We start from the raw sequence: 18,646 nt of genomic DNA on the forward strand, positions 1-18,646 counted from the left end.
TCCACCAGGCCCTCTCTCTGCATCCCTGATGCTTGCTTGTCTTTGTTTTCTAAGTGCTGCCACGTGTCTGTCTTCTCTGGGAAAACGTGAACTCCCTGAAGCACACTCAGGGAGCATGCCCCTCCTTCCATTGCCCTCATCCTCTTCTAGCATCACCCCTAAGCCAGTGGGCAGGAGAAGGCTGGGGAAGGTAAGAAGAGGCAACAGATGTACCAGAGTGGCCCATGGCAGACACTGGGAGGTGAGGAGTTGGTTACTGCCCTTGATACGGGAGCATAGGAAACCAGTTCGGGAGAGCCCACAGATACCACGTGCCACCTGGGAGGAGGGCCTGGCTCTGGACATTCTCCAGCCTATCCATGTCAGCCCCATAGCCCCTTTCCTAGTTCTGGCCCCATCATCTCACTCTCAATGGTTCTAACAACTTGCTCTCCAGACTCAGTCCTCTGCCTCTCTTCCTGTCAGTTCCCCTCCTCCAAAGGTGTCTCCTTCTGAAATAAGCCCACTCAGCTTAGACACCTTTAAGGACTCCTCATTTCCTCCTAAGCAAATGCACTTGGCTTGGCATGAATGTCAATTCAACATCCTTTCAGTCTCATTTCCCACAATAAATCTAAGCTTAATCACACCACATCTCCCCACCAAGCACATTCATATCTCTTGGAGTCTGCTAGGGATACCCAGTGTTCACACTTGCCTCCCTGCACCCTCATCCTTTCTAGCCTAACCCTAATCTGGCCTTCACTGTGGACCAACCCCAGCCATGTCAAGAAGAAATAAAGCTTCCTGGGTACATATGCCCCTAGTGCACTGTTCCCATACGATGAACAAAACTAAGCTCGTGCTCATGTAGTTCTTATGTGATACCAAATACTCTGTGCCACTTGAATTACCACATTTGTCACCTAACTCAGATCCCTTACTTGTCACATGAAGGAGTCCACTGTCCTTGTTTTTAGAAAAGGAAACTGAAGTTCAGAGAGGCTAAGTGCTTGCCCAAGGTCACAAAGCTTGGAAGAATCAGAGCTAGGATTTGAATTTTTGGTGATGCCCTTTCCAGCTCATGTCCTTTCACATCTGTTAGAGGAATGTTATGGCCGTATAGCTGTCTGACCTATGAGTCATTAACCTTTTCAGGGTAGGGTCTATTTGTCATGGTGCCCACTATGCTTGGGTCAGTGCCAGGTACAGAATCCTCAGTGGATGTTTGTGGAACTGATTGGAGGGTGGGTTTAGTGAGCAATTTTGCTTTACCTATTAACTTATTACCATTAAGAGCAAAATGGCTCTGAGGTGGAACAGCAGAAGAGAGTGGTCTAGCAGGCAAGGCATGAGGGAAGACCTCCCCCTGCCCTTGGTCCTGACCTTTCCCAGTATTTCAGAATGGACTTCGGCTTGGGAGCATTCAGAGACTCTTTTTGTGTGTGACGCTGAAGATTGAAGCCAGAGCACATGCTAGGCAAGTGCTCTACTACTGAGCTACACTCACAGCCCTCTCAGGGAATCTTGGAGGCCAAAGCTTCAAACCTCTTGGAACTCTCCAGGTGAAGTGTTAATAAAGTCCAGGCTCTAAGAATATGGTCTACCTGTCCCCTGCCCCCACCTGCCTTCCTCCTGTTCCCCCTTGATGCTGAGGCAACAGGCCCAATGCCCTGACAGAACCTGCCCTCCTTCTCAGAGTGCCCCACCCCTCCTTAGGGCCCCTCCGGCCTCACCCTCTGTGCTAGCATCATCCACCAGGATGATCTCCCTCAGCAGGATGGAAGGGCTGGTGTGTAGGACGCTGTACACCGTTCGCAGCAGCGTGGACCAGGCTTCATTGTGGAACACAATGATGACGCTGGTGGTGGGCAGAGGGGGGCAGCGCCGGAACTTCTGATCAACACACCTGGAAGGATGAAAGTATGGGTACAGCTCTCAAAGTCACCAGGAGTTCCAGGAGTGGGGAGGGGGTCTGTCTAAAGCCCCCCTAAACCATTCCACATACCTCTGAACCATCAGCTGACATTCCCTATTGTAGTTGGGAACAGCTGCTCCCTGCCATCTACTCTGAGCCTCTGCACAGGTTCTAGTCAGCCACTCCAAAACCCACCCCCCAGAGCTGGCTTGGGGCCCCAGTTGTGATGCTCAGGATCCCCTATCCCTTCCCTCATCTGTTCACTACCATCAGGCTAGGAGTTCCCAGGACTCTCCCTCTGTAATAAAGTGTAATCCAATCTGAGATCCCAGAGGGCTAAGTAATAAAGGGCAAATCTGACACCTGAGAAAAGTGACTACAATTTCCACTCAACATGAGGAAAATGCTCTTCCCTTCACGGTTCCAATTTACAGTTCCAAACTACAGCTCCTCTCCAAGCCATTACCTCACTAACTTTCTGCAATATGACTCTACTCTCACAGTCAACTTCCTGTGACCTTGTCTCTACCCTCATCCACTCCTGCAGGCTTTCTGCAGCACTTAGCCACACTACCGCCTAGACCCTGTGACCATGTGGCTTAGCACCTTTCTAGCCTCTTAGTTGGTGAGAGTGATTTCTCATGGGCCCTTCAGGGAGGTTCTGCACCTTCCTCCAATGGCTACCCCCAGGCCAATGCCCTCCTCAGCTGAAGAGTTCCTGATAACCTCAAGTGGCTCCTTGTTCTAGGACTGTAATACTTGGTTCAAACCTGAGTAATCCCAGGCTCACAATCCTAAAAAAAAAAAAAAAACCATGAATTTTAATTAGGTGTGGTGGTGCACACCTATAATCCCAGCACTCAGGAGGCTGAGGCAGGAAGATGGTGAGTTCAAGGACAGCCTGAGCTACCTAGTAAGGCCCTGTCTCAAAAAAAAAAGGAAAAGAAAATCATGAATTGAGGAAGGGAGGGCAGGCTGCCATAAGAAAAAAGGCCAAGAAGTGTCTATCCTGAGTTGAAAAAGACAAAGGCTAAATGGGAAGACACAAAAACTTTAACTTGGGGATGGGGTGAACACAGCCATGGCCACATTAGAGTGAGGTGGCGGCAGCTCAAAGAGCTAAGTGCTGCTTTCCCTGTCTAAGACTGAGAAAATGGGCAGCTTCAAATCAAGGTTGGAATGACTTCTTGGTCTTGTGGCCTTCAATGGAGGAAACCAGCTGGGGTGTGGATATTCCTGACTGGGTGGTTTGCAGACAGGAAATGTCCCCTTTCCCAGAAGCTCAGCATCACAGCCCAACAGTCTCTGCAGTGGACCTCTGCAGAGGGCAAGGCTGCTGAAACCATGGCCAGGTGCTCCTGTGTAGGATTCTGGTCCCAAGCTCTGACTTCCTTCTGTATCCTGTCACCTCCATAGCTGTGTTTCACTCTCACAGGTCTCTGTGGGCCTCTAACCTGACCACAATATTCCTCAATTTCAGCCCCTGGTATCATGGCAATTGGTCAGCAAAAGAAAAGGAGGCTTAAAGGAAATCCTTGCCTACATTCTCAAATATCCTTCAACTTTGACCCTGGCACTTGGTCTGTGGTCATAGCTCTTCTAGTCACACCTCTGGGAAAGCCCTGGTCTCCCTTTCAGGGAGGGATGCTGGGTGGTACTTACTCAGGAGGCCGGGTGTCTGGCCCCAGGGCCCTCTGCAAGGAGATATGGTCACTGGCAAAGGCATTGAAGCAGTGCTTCTTATAGCCCTCTTCTTTTTCCTGAATCTCCTGAGGGGTCCACTCACTCTTCTTAAATGCATTCCCATCTGCTCCGGGACTGTTGGGGTCCTGTGGCGGCCTTTCCCAGAAGGGCTTCAGCTCAGCTGGGGTATAGAACCCGGGGAGGCAGGTCTGGTTTACAAAGACCAGTGTCTGCTGGGGCTCTGGAGCCCTGATCTGCAGCTTGGGCACTGAGTCTCGAAGGTTGTTCACCGCCCCTAGCATGAGGTCCAAAACGTGGTCCTTCTGGCCCACCAGGGACTGCAACCATGGTTTCTCCATGGTCTGATCGCTGCTGCTTACGTCCTTATGCCAAATGAAGAGGAAGAGCATGAAGACACTGCCCACCATGGCCAGCCGCAGAGGCATGTGGCGTCTTCGGAGGAGCCTCATCCTCCACCCACCAACGGAGACCTCAGCAGGGTCAGCTCCAAGTCCCGGGCCTGACTGTGAAATCAGCTGGCTATATCGTGGGGCCCACACCTTGGAGCCTCAGCCTGAGAAGGAAAGGGATGGGAGAGAAATGAGCCAAGCCAGAGCAGGCAGGAAATCAGGGGTTTAGGGGTGCATTCAGGTTCTGGTCTGAATGGTGACATCACCGTCACACAGTGACAATGTTTCAGGGCTTGAATTTCCTTCATTTGTAAACTGAGGAAACTGGATTCAGTGTTCCGCTCCTGCCCTAGGGTTCTGACACTAGTGGACTAGGGTAAGGATCTCTGAGACTCTGTATGAAGAGAGTTAAATGACATAACCACTGTGGGAAACAGCTTGGCACTAACAAGTAAAATTTAAAACAAACACACTGCAGGAACCAGAACTACTACTCCTAGTTTTCTTTTTCTTTATTTTTTTTAACACAAAGTCTAGGTGTGTAGCTCTTGTTGGCATTGAACTTTTGATTCCCAGTGCTGGATTACAGGCACCACCACACTCAATGTTTGTTGTTTCTTTTTCATTTTGTTTTTCTTTTTGTTTTTGTAGTACTGGAGATTGAAACTCAGGGCTTCAGTTGCTAGGCAAGTGCTCTACCACTTAAGCCACACCCCCAGGCCTCTTTTTTGTTTTATTTTTTTAAGACAGGATCTCATTATGTAGCCCAGGCTGGCCTCAAACTCATGCTCTTCCTGCCTTAGCCTCCCATGTTCTGGGATTACGGATGTTGGACACCATGCCTGGCCCACTCCTACTTCTATATTCCAGTATAAACTCGGTACATGCAAACCAGGAAGACCGGATAAGAATGTTTATAGCAGCACTGACTAAAACGCCAAAAACTGCTGGTGGAATGGCTCAAGTGGTAGAGTGCCTGCCTACCAAGTGTGAGTCCCTGAGTTCAAACCCCAGTGCCACCAAAATAAATAAGTAAATAAATAAATAAATAAAATAAAATGCCCCAAACTGGTAACAACCTACAGGTCCATCAGCTGTAGAATGAATAATAACACATGAAGTTACTGAGAGGGTATGGACCATGGCGCTCTCTGTGGCAACACAAAGAGTGGACCACCTGCCCATGCAACACTGCTGACATGATATTGTGAGGAGAACAGAGAGACACATGTGATTCCAATGACAGAAAAGTTTAAGACCTGCTGAAACTAAACATGCTGTTTGTGGCTACAAACATGGGTAAAGCTACAAAGAAGCCAAAGGAACACGCTGGGTTTGGTGGCACATGCCTGTAATCCTAGCACTGGGGCAGCAGATACAAGATGATTGCAAGCTGGAGGTGAGCCTGATGAGCCTGCGCTACAGAGGGAGACTTGATTTCAAAACAAAGAAAACAAAAAACCTAAAGGAACAATAAAAACTGAAGTTTCCAAAGAGGGAGGAAAAGGTACAGATTACAGATGGACAATAGTGGTCTTAGAAATAAAGTGTTTTTCTACCTCAAGCCATACCTCTCACCCTTTCAGGTTGCTCCCTATTTTGTTTCTGAGATAGGGTCTCACTAAGTTTGCTGGAGGTCACATTGAACTTTGACCCTCCTTTTGCCACCTCCTGAGTAGCCGGCATTCCGAGCATGGGCCACCCCACCCTACACACATTTTATAAATACAGTTGACCCTTGAACAAAGCAGGGTTTAGAGGTGCCAACTTCCTACAGAACTGAAAATACAACTTCGACTCCTCTAAAACTTAACTACTCCTAGCCTGCTGTTAACTGGTGAGTTTGCCAACCTCTGTACTCACTGATAATAATCAATTCGTGGGGGAGGGGGGAGAAATGACCCAAGCATTGTATGCACATATGAATTAAAAAAAAAAGTCTTAACCAAGTACAGGATCAAGATAAAATAAAAATGCATTTTTATTGAAAAAAAATAAAGTTAACTCCTTGATAAATGAAAAAAAAACAATTAGTACACATTTAGTATGCTGTATGCATTATACACGGTGAAAAACTCGCAAAGCACAGAAGGGCATTTTTTACTGGGATACTTGCATTTTTGGAAAGGTGAACTCATATGGAGATGGTTAGCATTGCACAGTGTTTTAAGGTGATGCTCCCAACACTTGGGTTCACCATGACAGAAACAGGAGATGGCTATGAAGTAATTATAGTTGGATACTATGTATTACAGTTAATTTGATGCAGTTATGATTTATTTCCTTTTATATTTTGGTGCTAGGAATTGAAAACGGGGCCTAGTACACACTAACCAGATACTTTATCATTGTGCTTCCCTCAGCCCTCAGTTATGACTGACTACTTCATCCACCACATTCCTCTCAACTTCAAGTGGTACTACAGGTGGTCTTTGTGTGCATGAATTCTGATAAATTTTAGCTTTTACTAACAGCTTTGTATATATTTATGCTAGCGATAAAGTTATCTACATATATTTTATGTATTCATGACATACCTAATTTTTTTCAATATTTCAGGTTTATCTTTCAGTTTTTTTCAAATTGTTGAATATCTACCCCCTCCCAAATCCACTTATGAGTGGACCCTCACAGTAGAAACTCATGTCCAGGGATCAACTATATTTTTCTGAAACTACTTATTCATAATTTTTTTTGAATGGGATTGGAATTTGAACTCAGGGCTTCGTACTTGTAAAGCAAGTATTCTCTAATAAATTTGGTAAATCTAAGATTCTATGACACCTTCCAGGCAGAACAGGCCTGGGGACCCACCAGCCTCTACCCCCAGGCTTGTGGTACCAGCTTGGAGGATGAATGTGTGCAAAGCTTTCTGTGGGAGCTGTAGAAGGGTAAGTCTCAATGACTGAGTACTAGACGTTGGTGGTGATAGACCTGGGCACTTGTCCCAGTTCTGTCCCTTCCAGTGATAGCGCCTACCTCCTAGGGTTTGTTATAGGATTAAGTATGAAAAAATATTCATGGAGAAAGTTTGGCAACCTCTGTATGCAGTAAGTTCTCAAAAAGCATTAGCTTTTATCATTAGTCATGTATGAGCCTTGGGTGATTTACTTAATCCCTCTAAGCCTCAATTTCCTCAACTATAAAGTGGGGGTAACTTATACCTAACTTGCAGGGTTGTGCTGAAGATTAAGTCAGATAATGTATGAGAAACACTCGGCAGAGTGCCTGCCATTCACTAAGCCTCAATGAATAGTATCAAGTATTTCATTATCATAATTAATAAATGCCTGTTCAGCCTCCCAGCAATTATCCTGAAGCATCTCGTTGGCCAAAGCCAACCTCATCACCCCTTGGGTTGCTTATAGTGACTCTGGTTGAGCTAGTTAACGCTGTTACATTAACCCACAATCTCCTGTCTGTGGGGAGCCTGGTGTCAGGAGTGGCTTACATTTGGGGAGTATGTAGCCATCTTGATCTCAGTGGGGGGCAGGGTACACTATAGACTGGGGAGGGCAGGTAATTTCTTTTATAACATCAGATTTATTTCATCAAAAATGAAATAAATTTCTTTGAGCATCTACTTTGTATTAATCATTGTCTAGGAGATGAGAGATTTGTTCACTTTGCAGATATCTATGGAATACCTGCTGTCTGCCAGGGGCTCTGCAAGATGTGGCGAGGTCAAAGGTGAGCAAGCCCTCAAGGGATGCCCAGTTGGGGGAGGCAGCTTCTAAACAGAGAATACTCAGCAAGAAGACGGCATTAGAATGGTTCCCTTGAGTGCTGAAGGAGGAAGGGTACAAGAAACTCAGCAACCTAGAGAAGGCAAAGAAGTCCCACAGGAGAAAAAGTTGGGGCTGGTCACAATGTGAGAGCAGGAGTCACCTGGGTGAGGTGAGCACATTTCAGGCAGAGAGAGGAGCACAAGCCAGGGCCCAGGGGTTGGAGATGGCATGGCCAATCAGAGAACTTCGAGCAGGAGGAAAGTGGGAATATGAAATCTGACAGGAGCAGCAGAAGATGACCCTGGAGTAGCGCATGAAGCCAAGTCATCAGGTCCGTGTTCACCATGCTGTGGAGTTTGCTGTTGTCCTGAGGTATAAGGAATGCTGGGCTTCAGGATTAGCCAGAAGCCCAGCACTGCAGGAACGAACAGCACGAGGACAACTGGTGGAGGATGTGGAGCACATGGACCTGCTTGGTAGCTGGATGGCCAGTTAGAAAGGGCCTTGGGGATCTGACTCAAGACCCTAGCAGTACTGATGGCAGAGGGGGCATGTAGTGCTTTGGCAAAGCTCCTTTGGGTGATAGGGTGGGACACAGAGGGACACAAAGGGGTGTGAGACTCCATTCCTTTCCCCAAGGGATTTGAACGTCTCACTGGAGAACATAAAGTAGGAGCACTGGGTTCGGGTTGCACCTGTTCCGGGAGGAGGAAGGAACAGGAAAAAGGCCTTTCACTGAATACCCTTTTGTACTTTGGACCGTGGCTGCCTTACCTATTCGACAGTTAATAAATGAAAACGGAACAATAGCACAGACTGGTGAGTGTCAAGCTGAGAAAGGAGGCGTTCCTTATAGGTCTGATGATGGTCTCAAGGGAGAAATGGGGTTCCATGTGGAGGTGGTTTCCTGTCCTAGGGGCTGAGCTATGCTGGGCCAGCACAAGGGACTCTCTCGAGCTAGAATCTCAATTTGAAACAGCCAAGCCCAGACAGAAGGCTGCAGAATGGTGGGTGGGGGCTGGGGGGTGGTGTTGAACTACCTGCAGGCTGCTTTTTTTTTGGTTATTTTCTGTCTACCTTACCACTCCAGCAAGAGAGCCCAGCTAGAAACAGGCATGGTAACACCATAGCTACTAGCAAGAGCCAGTGCTCAGGACTCACCTCTTTATGGGAATCACTCAAGTCACTCCAACTCTCTTTGTCTGGGCTCTGCCTGTGGTCCCTCGAAGAAGGGGTGGTCCTTTTCCTTTTATTTCCCCTGGAGAAAGAGATGTGGAGTTAAACGGTTCCTTCCAGGCATCTGCTCTCTCAATCCAACCTGGCTGTTTAATGCTTTCTCTCTGGACCCTGCAGTTCCTCAAGGTGCTAACCACATCCTGAAATGAAACGAGACACCTGTGATTAGGCTTGGCAGTAAAGGACTGGTTCTGTAGTGTGTTTGCTCCGTCCACATACAGGCAATAGGGAAGTGTCCCTCAGAAGAGAGGCACAGTCCAATGGAGCCACAGGGCTGTGGCATCAAGGACTCCTGCTCTCTACTTAGCAGACAGTTCCCAGAAGTGTGGTTAGCAAGGGCTGGGAGGTCACCCTGTCCCTCCACCCACCATGGAGAAGAAATAGTCCCTAATGTAGTACTTGGTGCAGGGCTTGGTAGAATCCTCCCTGCTTTGTTCCCCAGCAAGTCCTGAAGATCTCCTTTTTGGGGACCCCCCAGCCTGGCATCCAGGCATCCTCCTCCTGCTGCTTCGAGCTTTGGTTCCCAAGTCCTCTTTCTCAGCCACCCCTGGACTTGCAACTTATCAGACGCCAGGGCTGAGATGATGCCAGAGATCCTCTTTTCCTAGACAGATCAAATGGGTCGAGCTTCATAGCCCCTACCAGCAAAAGCATGACTTAACTTGTCTTACTGATGTAAGGAACAGAGACCAGGCCCTGTTCAAGCACGGATTACAACCCATTATTGCAAAATAACCTTACAGTGTGGCAAACCAGCATGAAAAAAATTCTTCAAAAGACTAGAGTAGGGTGAAAAATGAAATATCCAATTCCATCACATGTAATGTAATACTGTTTTATTAAATTTTCATTTCAGTTGTTTATAAATAGAAAGTACCAAAAGTCTTAGTGCAGTTGTCAGTTTTAATAACTTTACAAGTATAAGTACTACATTTTAATAAAGAACAATGTTGGAAAGCTTTTTACTTTTTTTCTCTTTTTTTTTTTTTGAGAGACAGGGTTGTGGTATTAGCCCAGACTGACCTGGAACTCTCAGTCCTCCGGCCTCAGCCTCCCAAATGCTGGGATTACAGATATATCCCACTGCACATGATTTACCTTGACTTTTACGAATTTTGAATAAACAAATTTTATTTTAATATTTATTGAAGATGACAAATACTGCCTGATACAAAATTAAACTTAAAAATTTAGGGCTGCAGATATAGTTCAGTGGTAGAACATTTGCCTAGAATGTACTAGGCCCTGGTTTTGATCCCCAGCACCACAAAAAACAAAACCAAAAAAACCTAAAAATGTGTTATTCAAAATTTATAAACTAAATAAAGATAAAAGTTTAATTGATTAAATTTTCAAGTGATTTTTAAAGTTATTTTATATAATTTATACTTCTGCTGTTACTAAAGTATAAAACTACTCTTAGACTCTTGGACTATCCTGTCTAACATATGTGAGTACTAGGTCTTGTCACATGTCTTTCTTCACAAATCACAAATTTAAAAGTCAGTGATACAGTCTAATCTCTCCATTTTATACCCTCACCTCCTACAGGGAGCATTCTCAGATCTCCCCCACCTTACTCCCTTAGCTACCTGTTTCTTTGTTTTGTTTTAGGGTTTCTGTTGTTGTTGTTAGTGGTGGAGGTGTTTGTTTTTACAGTGCTGGGGATCAAACCCAGGGCTTGAGCCTGCTAAGCAAGTGCTCTATCACCAGGTCACATTCCCCACCCTGGCCTCCCGTTTTCTTTCACTTGTACTTAAGCCTCATCACAGCCTATCTTATATCAAAGGCAGCTCTTCTCCCTCCTGGGACCTGAACTTCTGGACCTGAAAGGTGACATTGTTTCCTCCTTTTTATCACTTGCAAAGTCTAAGGTATATTTTGTACGCAGCAGGTGTCTAGAAACTCTTATTAAGTGAAATGATGCTCTGAATGCACTTACTACATATATTTGAGTTAGTGATATTCTGCTGTTACAATTAGCTTGCCGTCTTGCCTCCTCATTTTAAGGGTAAGGATAACTTAATTAGGTGATTTCGCTGGAAACACAGCTAGTGGCTCTCAAGAGAACCTGCCAGACTACCACTCAGTTCACCAGACTCTCACCTCCCCCTTGGAGGTCACATGCGGACTGGCTTTCCTGAATCTGCTCTCCTGACATCCCACTCTTCTCTTAGAGTCTTCATTGGTCTTCACCTAGCTCCCACCCAAGGGACTGAAATGCTAAAAGATGCTGAAACTGGCAAGTCCTAGGCAAAGTTTCAGCTTATGAGAAAGCCAGGGTCAGCCACCCAGAACACACCCTCACTGGCCAGGTGGCCTCTTTGTAACAAAGTTTCTTCCTGTTTATCAAATGAGCTGCTCACCTCCCACCTCCGGGAGAAACGTGGCAGCCAGGAAGCTTGCTGTCACCACCATCACACAGGGACGTTTGCTCAAGTTAATTAGACTATTGCTCAACTACGGGTCTCTTCCAAAAGGGAAAAGTGATGACTATCAGTACTCTCACTGAGGCACAGGTGTGTGGAGCTGGACATCACGTTGCGAAGGGGACAGGTCAATTTCAAGCTCCGACTGGGGGAGCAAGGCTGTTTGGCTCAATGGGTGTCCTTTCTTTTCATTCCCTTTTTTTTTTTTTTTTGCAGTCCTGGGGCTTGAACTCAGGGCCTACACCATGAGTCACTCCATCAGCCTTTTTTGTGTGATGAGCTTTTTGCAGATAGGGTCTTGTAAACTATTTGCCCCGGCTGCCTTCGAACCAAGATCCTCCTGAGTAGCTAGGAATACAGGTGTGAGCCACCATCACTGGCTGGGTGTCCTTTCTAATACTTTCTCCATACCAAGCACAGCACTTGTCTAACATCCTCAGCAGTCCTGCTGTGAACTGAGGAGCAAATTATCTCCTCCAAAGCTCTCCTCCGACCTCTGACCCTTTTGATCACAGAAATGCTGGGAGGTTTTCACTTCCCCCATAATTACATTGGCAAGACACTTCTTCAGCTTTTCCCTAAGACCGGAGCTGCTGTTACTGTGGTTTGTTTTCCCAGAAAGATGTGTTGAAAGTTATTTCTGTAGCCAGTCTATCAAATTTCCTCCCAGCATATCTAGGTTCATTTTATGTTTACCTAAGATAGCAAGCTGGAGTTATCCAAATATGGATTTTTCAACTTAAAAATGCAACCCCAATTTTGCTCACCCCTGTACACCCAGATCAGTGTTTGGCAACTAGCAGGCACTCACTAAGTCTTTTTTGATCTATTCCAAGAGTAAATCACTGAAAATCAAAATAATAGGTGGTCAAGTAGGAAGCTCAACAGCTCACAAGCTTTTCTCTGGAGGACCTCTAGGCTCTGCCAGGTGAGGCAGAGGTGTGCCACTATTTATCCCTAGGACCGCAGGAATGAAGGACGGCCCCAGGTAGGGATGAGGGGTCTCTAATCACTCAGGAATGATTTTCTTAGCCTGGGATTGAGAAAAGCCCCTCTATCCCCCTCCCCCCCCAAAAAAGGAATGTGAATTGAGTTTTACCATCTGTTGGTTACAGCAAGGGCGGGGGAGTTCAAGATCTGAGGATAGCAGGAAGGGTGTTTCCGAAGGATGGGGCCAATCTTCTGATGAGAGGGTCGAGGGAGAGAGTGCAACTGAGCTCTTTCCTTTTCTCCTCACCCCCATTCCCTCCGGTCTATCCTCGGTTACTGAACTTTCACGGATGGCAACAGGATACTCAACCTGCCACAGCCTGCCTTAAAGGTCTTCGCGTAGAACCCTAAGGGAGTTGGCCTTCCCAGTTTCCCCACCTAGAAGCACGGAAATCCAGACTCTCCAACTTCTTCCCCAGCCCTGGCCCATTTTCAACTGTGTAGGGTTTAATCCCTTCTCAATGTGGGGTTCACCCCACACTCACTCTCAAGTCCTGCTGATTTACTCCCTGCCTCTTGGATCCTCCTCTCCCTCCCCACTCTCAAAACCATCATCTGAAACTGTGCCCTATCACCCAGCCCAGCACCTGTAGGATGAGCAGCCACCTACAGTAGCTGCCAGCCAGCCTCCTTTGCCTAGGTTTCTCTTCCTTTACACAATTACAACAGCCGCCTTCATGTTCCTTTAGCGCTATTTGATTATGTCAGAAATGCGAAGGAACTGTCTGCTTCCTGTCTGCCTTCACCCTCTAGCCTGACCAGATGCTTAGCACTGGCTGTTTCTCCCTCCTCAAAGCTTTGCCCTTATGTTCCTGCTAAGTAGACCATGTTTCTGTCCTTTCAAATTCCTACTTATAACCCTTCTTCCAAGAAGCCTTCCTAGACTACGTAGGGCATGTAGTCTCACTGCCTTTAGTATCTAGGTGTGTTTATTGGTTCCAAGTTTTCCTCACTACTCATGCTTGCCTTGTGTGGGACTTCCCACTAGATTTCATAGAAGGGGTGAGCCAACAGGCCCAGACAGCTCAATCCTGTTTTCCTTCACGTTCTCAATCTTTAAATCTTGGTCCCCAAACTTCAGCATCCAGAATGTTTGTTGTGATTGATCCCCCAAGGCACTCCTCTGTCCTGAGGTAAGTGGCTAGGCCACTTCCTGGATGTCTGTCCTTTGTTCTCTATCATATGCAGAGCTGAGAGTGAGGTCTGGGTTTCTTCTCTCCTTCAAATCTCTACTTAGGACTCAGGACCAGGGTGAGCAGTGTATTAGACAATAACCGGACCCCACAGGGCTCTCAGGTGCCAGGAAAGAATCTTCTAAAAGCCCTTTTTCTCCCTGACTGAACACATCCTTGTTCACCACACAAGCCTTTTACACAGCACAATTACTGCATTGAGCTGACACAGAGACAGGCACTGCCCTGCACTTGACCTCCTGCTTATTCCAATCCTCACCCTCATCCCCATCAAGTGAGAATGGACATTTTGGGCCTTCCCAGAAGAGGGGCAGAGGCTATATGAAGAGTCAAGTTCATCAAGCTCTGACATGGCCATTCACTGGGTCCCTCTGGCAAGTAGATGTCCACTCTTACCTTCATCTTCACTTCTAAGCTAGAGATGTTGAAATATGTTCATGGAAGCCAGAGGATGTTTAGGACAATACTATCCCCATTTTTTTTTTGTTTTTTTTTTTTGAGATGGGGTCTTGCTATGTTGTCCAGGTTGGTTTCAGACTCCTGAGCTTGTGATCCTCCTGCTTCAGCCTGTAGCTGGGACTACAGGTATGTACCACTGTGCCTGACTACCATCATTTTTAAAATTTCTACTTACCACATCAAATCAAATTACAGGTATCTTTACTATTTTACACAGAAGGAAAATGAAGCTCAGAGAGGTTAAGGAACATGAACAAGATTGCACAGGAAGTAACAGAGACTGAATTTGTCCAAAGCCTGCTCTCTTAACCATGATACGGTATTGTCTTCTACTTGGCTGATGCTTGGCGTTCCACCAAAGCACTTTCACATACACCTTCTCATTTGCTCCCCACCCAGGGAGTGTTTATGTGATTTGGCCAAGGTTATGCAGCTAATTTAGTGACAGAGCTGAGTCAGCCTCCTGCCGCCCTCATTATACCATTGTCTCCCTGCCTAAGAAGCCCTTAGCCCAAGGATGAGCTGCCCCTCCCAGTCCTGACTTCTGTTCTGGGCAATGGTGGCATGGATTAAGCCTATGGGCTCATCTCCTGTCCAGGTTTCTCTCAGCTGAACTTGGGTTAAGATGTTTTGGATCTCAGAGGGCACCGGACACACATCGGGACCTCCCCTTTTCAGGCCTGAGCTCTTCCGTGCTGCTGCAGGAAGAAGTCAGCTGTCCTGCCAAGCAACCGTGGGTAGTGATTACTCAGCAGGAAGTCTAGAGCTGGGAACCCCACTTCCTTCAGGGTTCCCAGCTCTAGACTTCCCTTTTCCCTTTCCCAGGCCTGTCCTGATCTAGTCTCCTGTTTCCCTGGAAGCAGTTTTCTCCTGCTCTAGGCTGCTAAAGTGCATGCCATCGTTGAGGAGCTGGAACAGGGGAGTGCCCATGATGATACTGGCTATGCTGGATAATATGAACGAGGGTGTATCTCAAAACCCTTGTCTTCCCTCCTGGTCATCTCATGAACTGCCCATCTCATCCTTCTTACCCTTTCTCTAATGGGCAGTGATACAGTTCACCTATCTGGAGAGGAGAATGGGGTCTGCGAAGTGTACTCCAGTCTTGGGTAAAATGAGCATAAGCCCTGGAGGCTCGTTGGTATGTCTGGAGTCATCAACCTCACCCAGTGCCTGTAAACCGCATTCACGGATCTCGGGGTGAGCTGAGAACAAACACAGTGTGGAAGCCCTTCCTGGGACCACTGCAATGGGTTATTGGCTTTGCTAGCAAACTGGTCACCAGTGGCACCCACACAGGCAGGAGAGCCCCGAGCTACTCTCTGCAGAGGTCTGGGACTGGGATGACTGGCCCTGAGGGGACGGGTTGCAAGCTGATTCTCCTATCTGTCATCGTGGAACAAGTGCTGAGACATCAGGAAGTTGGTGACAGTCATAATCATGTACACCCATCAGACCCCTCCCACGCAATACCAGGCAACTCCCTCCCTAACCCCAAAAGGCCCAAGCCTCCAAGGGGAGGTCAACCAGGCAGGGACCCCCACCAGCAAGGCTTCTCCTCTGCTCAGGAGTGACGTGGCACTGGCAGGAGGGAACCTCTGAAAAACTTTCTGCACCGAAATAAATGGGGTGGCCCAATCTGGGGAGAAGGAATGCCAAGCATGGGTAGGTGAGAGGAAGAGGGTTAAGAGCCCTGGAGGGAGGGCTATTGTCATCTCAACCTTCCAAGTTCCAGAGATCTGGATTCCCCATTAATCCCTGAGCTAGGTCCTTAAACCCCAAAGTGGAGGGGGTCCTACAAAAGGAGGAGCTCGAGGGCACCGCGACAGGCGAGAGCAGGAGGGACCAGTCTGGCCCGGCCCCTTCATTTTACTGTGGGGGCTGGTGGGGAGGAAGGAGAGAGGAGGGCAGGCGGAGCGGGTGATGGGCAGCGAGGACATGGCAGGAGCGAGCCGGCCTGGACTTCGGGAGGAGCCGGAAAGCTCTGAGTTCCGAGGTCAGGGACAAAGTCATGGGCTCCTGCTGCTGCTTACCTGTAGCTTCCAGGCAGAGCCGCCGCCGCCGCCGCCGCGCCGATCGCGGGTTTCCCAACGCGGGGGTGGGGGGTGGCGAGGGGGCGTGGCAGTGGGCGTGGCCTGTCAGGAGGCCCGGCGCCTCGCCCCGCCCCGCCCCTCCCGGACCAGGTGCAGCGAACCTCGTGCGACGCCTGATGCGGGCCGGGGAGATCCCCGCGGCGGGATGGAGGGGTACCCGGCCTCTCCGGACCCCATCCCACCCTCACGTGCAGTCTCCGTGGCCAGACTGTCAGATTGGAGGGTCCTTCCTGGTCACCCTAAAGGCCGGAGGCATTAGAGCTGCGGGCGGCGAGCGCGGGGAGCCGAGACGTGCTGCGGGCCGGCTCGCTGGCAGAGTGGCTGGAGCGCTCGGAGCCCGGAGTCCCCGCGCTGGAGCGGAAACGCGGCGGGGCGATGAGGGGCCCAGAGGCTCTGCCTCAGTGGGCAGAGGTGGTCTTGGACTAATAACCCCTTTCCCCTTGCAGCAAGAGCTAGTAGAAGCGGGGTGCCACCAGCCCAGTGCCAAGTCTCAGCTAAAACCCAGCCTAAGCACATTCCTCATACTGTCCGCAGTACAGGTGGGATATGACTGAGCACACAGCTAGAGAATGTTTTTCTTAAGTGTGGTCCCCGAACCGACAGCATCAACCTCACTTGAATGGGCTTTTTTTTTTTTTGGTGGTACTGGGATTTGAACTCAGGACTTCACGCTTACTAGACAGGCGCTCCTGCCACTCGAGCCATGCCAACAGACCTCACCTGAGAATTTTAGAAATGTAAATTCTAAGCCTGGTGTGGTGGCTCACGTCTATAATCCCAACACTGGGAAGGCTGAGGCAGGAGAATTGCGAGCCGCGGTTGTATTGGTGAAACCCTGTCTCAAAAAAAAAAAAAAAGTTCTAGTGTTACAACTTTTTCTAGAGTAGTTATAAACTGCCCATTTATAACTACATGAAATCTATTTTGGGGGATGAGCATGCTGGGGTTTGAACTCAGGGCTTTCTGCCTGCTAGGCATATGCTCTATCGCTTGAGACACATCTCCAGCCCAAACCTAAATCTTTTGGTAGAAGAAAAAGAACTAGTCAGAACCTAATAATAATCAATAAATAATGTGAACTGGAGGTGTGGCTCAGTGGTAGAGCACCTACTTGCCTAGCAAATACAATGTGCTGAGTTCAAACCCCAGTAACAAAAAAGTAATAATAATAACAAATATTTAAAATAAGAAAAATATGTCACTTCTTTTCTTCAAGCCTCATAGATACTCCATTTCTAATCAAAACCTTTAGCTATCTTCTAGTTTGGCCTTAAATTTACACCAAAGCCTCCCACTGAACCCAAGTAAGAAAATAATTTCTAAAACAGTAAGGAATTACTTTGTAACTCTTTAATGACAACTCTGGCAAGGAAGAGTAAAATATTTGTGCAAATATTCAAAAATCTATCTAGAGGCATGGCTCAAGTGGTAGAGTGCCTGCCTAGCAAGTGCAAGGCCCTGGGTTTAAACCCCAGTACTACTACAACAACAAAAGAAAAAAAAAGTAATCTTGTTTTCTAGACCCCATGGTAGGGTTGTGCTGTTCAGAAGGAGGCCAGAAGTGTTGGGTGGTGGAGTCTGAAAGAAGGCTGGCAGTGTGCAAGGAAGAAGAGCTTCCCCACACAGCTACACTAGGTGAGGGAGGACAGTGAAGGACAGCATCCTCAGGAGGTGATGCTTTGAAAGGAAAGCATCACTCCCTCTTAGCATGGCCACCCACCTCCCCTAACTCTTAGCAGCTCAGAAACCCTCTCCTCCTTCCCAGCTCCCTTCCTTTCATGCTAAGGACTAGGATGGGGGTTTGAGCTTCTAAAGAGACAGGTTCTACAGAGCCTTGTTGGTGACCCCTTATAGCCCCTTAACAGACCCTCAGGGCTCATGCTAACTCACTGCTCCAGCTGCCATGGTTCTTGTTGCTTGCCTTCTTCCACAGCTCTTTCTCAGGATCCCATAATCTTTAATGGGAAAGATTATGAGATGCTGCTCCGCATTTCTCTCTTCTTGGGATGCTTTCTATACAGGTTTGACCTACTGCCTTTGCTCCATCCTCCTGCTCACATCACTCTGTGAGCCTCAGGGGTGGTGTGATCCTAAGTCATTACCTAGCATGACCTAAGGTAAGTAGCCTTAGTTCTTTCCCCAGGGCAGGCCCATGAGCCCAGCCTAGAGCTCCTGGGAAACTGGCCAATTTCTCACAAAGCAGCATCAGTCTGTTGTGTGCCTCACATTTTAGAAGCATTAAATTACTCATCCCATCTTACTTCAGACAACTCTGAATTTATTTATATGTATATTTATTTATTTATTTATTTATTTGATGGTACTGGGGTGTGAACTCAGGACTTCCCTATTGCTAGGCAGCTACTCTACCACTTGAACCCCTAGCCTTTAACCTTGATCCTCCTTATCTCCCAAGTCGCTAGGCATGAGTCACTGGCGCCTGACTTTTTTTTTTTTTAAACAGTACTGGAGTTTGAACTCACTTGCTAGGCAGGTGCTCTACTGCCTAAGCAACACCTCCAGCCCAT

At 47.7% G+C, this 18,646-nt stretch overlaps 1 protein-coding gene across 4 annotated transcripts in view; it reads right to left on the reverse strand.

Annotated features, from left to right (window-relative positions):
- The window catches only part of Galnt6 (polypeptide N-acetylgalactosaminyltransferase 6), a 36,150-nt gene extending 17,969 nt beyond the window's left edge, over positions 1–18,181 (reverse strand). For 2 of the 4 annotated variants that reach the window (XM_074083412.1, XM_074083410.1), the window contains exons 1-4: positions 16,059–16,129; positions 8,880–9,094; positions 3,560–4,154; positions 1,716–1,888 (exon numbers count right to left, since the gene is read on the reverse strand). In XM_074083412.1, coding sequence (XP_073939513.1) covers positions 1,716–1,888; positions 3,560–4,050 — 664 coding nt within the window. In that variant the 5' untranslated portion in view covers positions 4,051–4,154; positions 8,880–9,094; positions 16,059–16,129. Of the gene's footprint in view, positions 1–1,715; positions 1,889–3,559; positions 4,155–8,879; positions 9,095–16,058; positions 16,153–18,008 lie in introns of those variants that run through there. The other 2 variants (XM_020161954.2, XM_074083411.1) reach the window with 2 other exon arrangements.
- Between the last annotated feature and the right edge of the window lie 465 nt (positions 18,182–18,646).

Source organism: Castor canadensis, chromosome 8, assembly GCF_047511655.1.
Source record: "Castor canadensis chromosome 8, mCasCan1.hap1v2, whole genome shotgun sequence".
Classification (NCBI taxonomy): domain Eukaryota; kingdom Metazoa; phylum Chordata; class Mammalia; order Rodentia; family Castoridae; genus Castor; species Castor canadensis.